The sequence below is a fragment of the Pelophylax lessonae genome, assembly GCF_965119305.1.
Source record: "Pelophylax lessonae genome assembly, chromosome: 11".
In the NCBI taxonomy this organism is placed as follows: Eukaryota; Metazoa; Chordata; class Amphibia; order Anura; family Ranidae; genus Pelophylax; species Pelophylax lessonae.
The window spans coordinates 135148312-135157247 of NC_138778.1; the positions used below are offsets into that span (position 1 = coordinate 135148312).

General features: G+C 46.1%; 1 protein-coding gene across 1 annotated transcript; it reads right to left on the minus strand.

Moving 5' to 3' along the window:
• Positions 1-1557: 1557 nt before the first annotated feature.
• On the minus strand, positions 1558-7252 carry LOC309567573 (cis-aconitate decarboxylase-like). Its single transcript, XM_082272967.1, has 5 exons — positions 7183-7252; positions 6077-6264; positions 5176-5280; positions 4888-5093; positions 1558-2673 (listed from the first exon to the last, which is right to left on the minus strand). The coding sequence occupies exons 2-5, from the start codon at positions 6152-6154 to the stop codon at positions 1752-1754; spliced, it is 1311 nt and encodes a 436-aa protein (XP_082129093.1). The 5' UTR covers positions 6155-6264; positions 7183-7252; the 3' UTR covers positions 1558-1751.
• Positions 7253-8936: the final 1684 nt, after the last annotated feature.

Sequence of the window (8936 nt, forward strand, 5' to 3'; positions counted from 1 at the left end):
CCCAGTAAGACCCAAATCCTCATCCACCATGACCCGAATCCTCAGCTACCATGAACCCAATCCTCACCCAGCATGAATCAAATCCTCACCCACTAAGAGCCGAATTCTCACCCACCATGCCACTAATCCTCAGCCACCATGAAGCAAATTCTCACCCACCATGAACTGAATCATCCCTCACCATGAGCCCAATCCTCAGCCATCATGAACTGAATCCTCCCCCACCATGAACCCAATCCTCAGTCACCATGAACCCAATCCTCAGCCATCATGAACCCAATCCTCACCCACCATAAACCCAATCCTCAGCCATCATGAACTGAATCCTCCCCCACCATGAACCCAATCCTCAGCCATCATGAACCATATCCTCACCCACCATGAACCCAATCCTCAGCCATCATGAACTCAATCCTCAGCCATCATGAACCCAATCATCACCCACCATGAACCCAATCCTCAGCCATCATAAACCCAATCCTCACCCACCATAAACCCAATCCTCACCCACCTTGAACCCAATCCTCAGCCATCATGAACCATATCCTCACCCACCATGAACCCAATCCTCACCCATCATGAACCCAATCCTCAGCCATCATGAACCCAATCCTCACCCACCATGAACCCAATCCTCAGCCATCATAAACCCAATCCTCACCCACCATGAACCCAATCCTCAGCCGTCATGAACCAAGACTGTCTGTACCTTCCAGGTAATAAAAAACACCAATACGATTTTTTCTTATTCAACAAACATTTAATTATTGCATTCACATTGAAAAAGTTGTACACTGCCTTGTGTTCTTGTTCTTTATAGCTATCAGAGGTCATAGTGCTGGGGGTCATGGTGCAGGGGGGGGGGGGGTACTTTTGCAGATTGTGGTGGCTTAGACCAGACATCCACCTCCCCCAGCATTGATCACTCACCCTTTTTTTGCAATACATTGAGAATAGGAATACAGATTTTCAATTGATGACAGGCAGGAATCTATAAAAATATATTTAAATATAAATAGACATTACAAAATATATAATATATACAGAAGACAAATGAGTCCCAATAAATATTTGGCCCTACACCACTCTTACCATTCTGGTTCCCAATATTGGCATTTTTTTAAAATACTAATTGTTTTTTTTTCTGATCAATTAACTAGAAAAGTAAATTTTTTAATGTGACTTTTACATCGAATAATACCATCCCAAAGTCCAGCTTTAGAATTTTCAGTTGCCATCAGAAGAAATGTTCACGTTTTTTTAAACCATAATGAAGCTTTGGATGTTTTTGCTCCTAGATTGTTGTATAACAATTTTTTGGTAGTTTTGGGTGAAGTGTGGAAGGGTTTCCTCTGTCAGGTTTTTATTACTGTCTGGGTCCCCACTATGGAGATTCTCCCTCCCCACTTGTCCTGGTGACCACTATCACTTTGACTTTAATTGATGGGAAATCTAAAGTTTTGAGTTGTCACCAGAAGAGGAAGAGAGGGGAAATCTTCCAATAAGGACAATTGTTCTGGTGACACCTGTCTAAGAGGGAAGTCCCCTCATTTTGTAAGGATTTTTATCTCACTTTCTGTTGTATCTACAGGAAAAGTTTTTCCCCCAATGAGATGCTGATGGATAAATGAAAACCTGACGGAGGTTCAACCATTTCCCTCTCCACCTAAAACATAAAAACAGTTGAATGTTTAATGAGTGTCCTTTTCCTGGCTTTCACACACAGACATGTTCATGTTGACCACACAGAGTTATTGAAGTAGCAGAGGTAGCTGTGAACTGTCTGTGACGCTCTCCAGGTCGTCCACCATCTGGATGACACCTTGGATCTGGTCATCCTGCAGGACCTTTCTGGCATTGGTCACAAACTTCTTCAGCAGGGACTCTCTGCTCAGTGGCTTCCTCCAGTGGCCGTAGAAAGTGTCACATTTACCGACCATCACATCCCCGTTCTTCAGCAGCAAAGCCACTTCACCGTACATCTTGTCAAAGTTGGCTACATTGTCCTGAGGATGCTCCACCACCACCTTGCTCAGAAGATGCTGAAGGTCTTTGCGAAACATGTGATCATCATTGAAGGAAGCAATGGTAACCTCGCCATCAAGGAGAGCTGTGCAGGCGTTGAACTGGAAGGAGTGACGTGCCTGGTGCTCTGACTCTGGATAAGGCCTATTGATGTATTTGGAGATCGGGACTCTGAGAACTATAGATTGGATAGCAGATGGGTCAAAAGAACCATAGTGCTCCTTATATCTATTTCTGACTGAGACTGCAGCATCGGCTACCCAGTGCATCCCCAGATGGGCTGGGAAAGACTTAAAGGCAATGTCTTGCTTGGCTAGAAGGAACTCATAGTGTTTACCAGGCAATTCCAGTGACTTAGGTTGGTAGTCACCATAAAATGCACTAAACCCAGCGCAACCTGGGACATCATCCAATATGAGGGAATTGGCCTCCATTCCTTTACCAGCCAGAATAGCAGCTTCCAGGCCTAACCTCGTAGCATTGCCAATGTGTAAAGGCTTGGCCAGAGTGGCAGCATTGGCCATTGGGGCACCAGCAAGAGAGGCAGCAATTGCCAGGGCATGCATGCATTGTTCCTTATCTAATGAAAGAAGCTTGGCAGAGGCGGCAGCACTTCCCATGGTTCCAACTACGGAAGGTGGATGAAATCTGTAATGAGAAAACATTTCCAGTTATTATGTATTAAATAATACAAGATAGAAAAGCAATAGAATTGAGTAGAGAAGGGCTAAGGTTTTATTTCTTCCTTGGAGTGTATGAAGAAATAGTCTAAGGAAGGACCTTCTATTCTATTCCACCATGACTGTGCCCCCCCCCTCCCCATTTTCAAAGCCAGCTCCATAAAGGCATGGTGTGACCAGTTTGGTGTGGAGGAACTCCAGTGTCTTGCACAGAGCCCTGATCTCATCCCTATTTTTGGAAGACCTTTGGGATCGAGTCTTCTCATCCAACATCAGTACTTGCCCTCAACCCTACTAAACACTTTTGGGATCAGATTTCTTTCCAAACATGTTTAGTAGGTTTGAGGTCATGGAGGAACTTGACTGTCATGCACAGAGCCCTGACCTCAACCCTACTGAACACCTTTGGACCTCTACCCTACTAAACACCCTTTTCTGTTCCAGCATGACTGTGCCCCCCTGTGTACAAAGCCGCCTCCATAAAGACATGATGTGACCAGTTTTGTGTGGAGGAACTCGAGTGTCCCGCACAGAGCCCTGACCTCAATTACCTTTGGGATGAATTGGAATGCCGATTGTGAGCCAGGTCTTCTCATTTGACATCAGTACCCAACCTCACCAATTGGCACAAATTTCCACCAACACCCTCCAAAATTTTGTGGAAAGTCTTACCAGAAAAGTGGAGGAATTTATAGCATCAAAGTGGGGGCAACTCCATAAAGACATGGTTTGACCAGGTTGGTGTGGAGGAAATCGAGTGTCCTGTACAGAGCCCTGACCTCATCCTTACTGATCACCTTGGGGATGAATTGGATTGTGAGCCAGGTCCTCTCATCCAAGATCAGTACCTGACCTCACAAATGTGAAAAGTATGTCACCAGCGTACCAAGGATCTCCAGAATGTAGTGCTGGTGACATCCTTCTCACCTTGAATGTCTTTGGTTTCCAGCTGGTAATTGCTGCAGCACCCATTTACATTTACAGCCACTGTCAGGAATGTGTGCTTTGGGAATAGTATGCTTGACCTCATAAATGTGCAAAAATTCCTACAGACACTCTTCAAAATTTTGTGGAAAAATCTTCCCAGAAGATTGGAGGATGTTATAACCACAAAGGGGGCAACTCCATATTATTTTCCATAGGGGAATAGGGACAACTTCATATTAATGGCCATAGTTTTGGAATGGGATGACCAACAAGCCCATATAGGTGTGATGGGAGGAGGAAATTGAGTGTCCTGTACAGCGTCCTGGCCTCATCCCTACTGATCACCTTTGTGTTGAATTCGAACAGCGATGGTGAGCCAGGTCTTCTCATCCAACATTAGTACCTGACCTCACAAATAGGCACAAATTCCCACAGACACTCTCCAAAATCTTCCTATAAGAGTGAACAATGTTCTAGCTACAAAAAAGGGCAACTCCATATTATTGGTCAAGGTGTTTGGAATTGGATTTCTGACAAGCACATATACTATAGGTGTGATGGAAAGAGGGACAAGAGTGTCCTTCCTGTACACTCCTGACCTCAAACCTGCTGAACACCCTTTTATGTTCCAGCATGACTGTGCCCCCCATGTACAAATCCAGCTCCACAAAGACATGGTGTGACAAATTTGGGTGGAGGAACTCCAGTGTCCTGCACAGAGCCCCAACCTCATCCCTACTAACCACCTTTGGACTTGAACCCTACTAAACACCCTTTTATATTCCAGCATGACTGTGCTTCCTCCCTGTGTACAAATCCAGCTCCACAAAGACATGGTGTGACCAGTTTGGTGTGGAGGAACTCCAATGTTCTGCACAGAGCCCTGACCTCATCCCTACTGATCAGCTTTGGGAGGAATTGGAATGCCAATGATGAGTCAGGTCTTCTCATCTAACATCAGTACCTGACCTCACAAATGGGTACAAATTCCCACAGACACCCTCCAAAATCTTGTAAAAAGCCTTCCTAGAATAGAGGAGGATGGTGGAAAAGGATGTTCATATACAGTAGGTGTGATGGTCATTTCTACAATATAATGTAATTGTGGCATGAAAAAAGACGCCCTTGGTGACTACTCTTGTCTGAAAATAAGTAGGATAGGACCATGCCTGGGTGAAGATGCATTCACATATTAAATTGTAACAGAACAGTGATGGATACTTATATAAAAATGATGAATTTTGTACCAACTCACTTTTTAGGAATGTTATTTGCTTCCTTGGAAAAGCCCATCAGTCTTCCTTGAATCTCAATTCCAACATTGAAAGCCATCAGAAGCTCCTCTCCAGTGACTCTCCTTTCTTGGGAAACCATCTGTGTCAGTGCCAATAGAGCTGGAAGGACGGCACCGGATGGGTGGGTGGCAGGGTGCCACGTGTCATCAAAATCCATGGAGTGAACCTGAAGCAACAAAGACATACTTAGACACCTTCCACCATCTTCTGATCTCCAGGGCTTATTATTAGTGGTCGGGTATACTTACAGCCACTCCATTAGCATATGCGGCCATGGTGGGGGAGAGCTTCAAACCTTTCTGTCCATAAACTGAGCAATAAGCAGAATTTCCATACGTGGAAAAATGCAGATCCTGAAATAGAATCAATATGAAGGCTGAATATTTCCTGTGAGCTTCTCCTCAGACATAACACTGAACACAGGGATAACGTGAATCTGCAAAGTCTATATTCTCAAAAAGACCCAAAATAATCCATAATCTTTGGAAAATGGGGATTTTTTTCAACCTTTGATTCCACCTGGAAATTGGGTAATAAATGTGATGGTGGGGTTCTGGATGTCCCTGAGAATGAGTATCCATACCATCCCTTGGAGGCTGGAGGTCCCCAGAGCAATGTGAAAGTCTATATAGAAGGATGAGTGCCCCAAAACTCAAGATTTAGTTCTGGGAATGTTTGTTATTCATAAGCAAAAGATCAGAAATTATAATCAACGCGTTTCACAAATCCCTTCATTGGGGCCTAGGAGACAACCCATCTAGGGCCGGACTAAGAGGATCATGGGCCTGGTGCTGAGGATTTTGATGGGCCTTTTTATGTAAATAAATAGAATGAAAACACAATTGTTTGTTAAAAAAGATACTGGGGGTACCAGGAGGTTCTCATGCAGTGCAGTGCGGGATGGAATGTTCAGTCTGTCCCTGCTGGGCCTATATTAAGGTAGGGGCCTGGAGCTGCAGCTCCAATAGCTCCTAAGTTACCCGACCCTGAACCCATCATACTGTAAATGGAAGACATAAATACAATGGCCTATAAAAACATTGATACATTGTGTGTAAGTATATAAAATGTATCACACTGTGTATCAATACTCTATGTTTCTTTAGGTCATGGGTGGGGGGTGGGGTGGGCAGTAATATTGGGACATACCTGACAATATTTCAGGATGATGTTGAAGACGTGCGTTGTGCTTCCGATTAATCCAACTCCAATGCTGTCCAGGATCATGCGCTTACTTCTGTGGCGCACTATATTGGAGAGGTGCACGGGGCGGCTCCCGTGGATAAACGATGCAAAGCTGTTGGTGACCGTCTCCTCATCCTGGCTTCCGACAACCACTAAAACAGACCGAAGATAATTATCAGTGACAACTCTTTCTCTGACCTCTCTGATATCAATCTGTCCCTTTATATCACATGGGAAGAACCGGATAAAACCGGAGCAAGGAAACGGGAACAGACATTTGGCGGCTGCCCAAAGTAACCAATCCCTGTTTGTCTCTTGTGAGATGAAGTGTGATTGGTTGCTGTGGACAGTCTGTCTTTTCCACAGGGCCGGGACAAAGGGTAGGCAGGAGGGGCAGTGGCCCTGGGCTCTGGGGTATCATGTGAGGTGGGGGGGGGGGGGCACCATGAGAAGATTATGGAGGATTGGATGTGTGTTGGGAGGGGGAATTTGGTGGGGCAGCAGGGCGTAAGAATTGTTCTAGTAGGAGAAATTTGGGGGGGAGGTTGCTAGGAGTGGTGATTTAGGGGAATTTGTGTTTGGAGGTGAGATGGGGAAGAGGATTTGTTGTAGGAGGGGGGATTTTTGTTAGAAGAGGTGATATGGTGGGGGGGGAGCGGAATTGTGCTAGGAGGGGACCTTTATTTTGGGGTGGGGATTTGTGTTAGTAGGGATGATATGGGGGGGGGGTAGAGGATATGAGGAGGGGTTATGGTTAGAGGGTAAGCATGCAGATTAGTGCTCGATTTTATTTATTTCTTGGGGGGGGGGAATTTTTGTGTTGGGAGGGGGGATTTGTTCTAGGAGTAGAGATTGGGGGCGGGGACTTGTATGGTAGAGGATAGGAGGAGGGGTTATGTTAGTAGGGATGATTGGGGGGGTATTTGTGCCATGAGGTAAAATCTTTTGTTTGGGGGTGGGTGGGATTTGTGTTAGTTGGGATGATTGGAGGGGGGGTGCAGTTTGGCATGTTTGCCCGGGGCTCTAGGTGACCTTGTCCCGGCACTGGTTGCCCGGACTCAGAATATTACCTTTCACGGCTGACTGGTGGAGGTGTCTGGACAGAAGGTGGATCTTCTTGGTGTTCTGGAGGAGTAAAACAGAAAAGTTTGTTCAGATTTCATCGTCTGGCAAATGATTTCAGTTCTGCCATCAATTGATTTTCTTTTTTAATGTCTGGAAAGAGGTCATGCCTGGAAGGAGGTCACATAACCCACACAGGAATTGCAGTCAGGAGAGGGCCATAGGCTGAGCAAAGCTGTGAAAAAAATGTCTCAGGACGAGGACGGCACGGGCCTGCAGAGAAGATTGACCCCAGTGATTACAGAGGACATCCTTCTTTAAAGGTTGGCCTGATCACTCGTTTTGGGTTTGTCTGCCTGGCATTGGAGAAGTGGTCCATACACATTAACCTGATCCTCCAATTCCGATGCGGCTGAGAACTTATACAGTTGAGAACTCATGGGGCTTCCACATATCGATTTGGCCCATCTCTGGAAGTCAGGTTCTTCCTCCAGACACAGTGGTAAAGTGGGCCTTCAGCAGTCACAGCATCTGGTTTAGGGGTTCATCTCTGTTCCTCCTTTATGAACCTTTCATATTCATAATTTTGGCCTGCATCCAGGGGCGTAACTACAGGGGTTGCAATTGCAACCGGGCCCCATACTCCAGGGGGCCTGTGCAGCTCCCCTGTACACCTGGATAGGAGGGGCGGGGGGCACATGTAGAGAAACCACTGTCCTCCTTTTCCCCCTTGTTACTGCAGGAGGAAAATGGAGGATATTGGTTCCTCTGTATGCTGCCCTCACCACTCCTCCTATCCAGTTCCCTTGTGTTCTGCTGTCTCTGGGCCCCACTGTGCTGTGCTGCCCCCCCCCCCCCAATGTGCTCCTTCCCCTCTCCTGCCGGCTGCTGCAGGGGATGTGTCACAATAGAGATCAGGAAGGGGTCGGCAAATATGTAATTTACCAGCCCCTTCCTTTTCTGAATGGACATAGTCAGTCACATTGCAAAAAAAAATAAAATAAAATGATAAAAAATAATACAATACAATTAAAATACCAAAAAATAAAAACTACTGACACCAGTGGGTGAACTTCCAGAGTCACAAAGGTCACACTTGCGACTGGGCCCTGGCATTCCACCACCGTGGGGAGGCCCCAAGATGTGAAAGGGCCCTGCTGTAGGACCGTTTTAAAGGGCCCCACAATGACAGTAAAGGGCCCCAGGGTCAGTGAGAAGGGCCCCAGACTTGAAGTGAAGGGCCCCGGCCAGGGGTCAGGGGGGCTCTTCATGGTTTCTTGCACCAGGGCCCTGAAGGTTCTAGTTACGCCTCTGGCTGCACCCCTTTTGTTTTTATAGTGCTTTCTGTGGGTTACAATCCTATTGGTGCTCACAGCCTTTCATCTATTGGACTTCATACATTATTTCAGTCACTAAGCGCAGATATTATCCTTGTTTTTGATGTTTGTAATCTATAAATATTATGTACACCCAGGAAAGAATCCAGGACTTCCTTATAGCAATCTACTGAGCTGCCAGAACCACCTCTGGAGGGAGTCTATTCCACATTTTACAGCTCTTACTGTGAAGAAACCAGTGGCGGCCCGTCCATTGGGGGCGCAGGGGCGCCCCCCCTCTAATCTACATGCAGGGCGCCGGACGCATGGATTCCACTGGGGTTTTTTTTTTTAAGCACGTGATTAGAGCCAGAGGCTCTAATAGACTTCAAAAAAGGGTGGGCTTGGGGCTCAGAGCACTGCACCCTGAGCCCACCCAGTTGTGT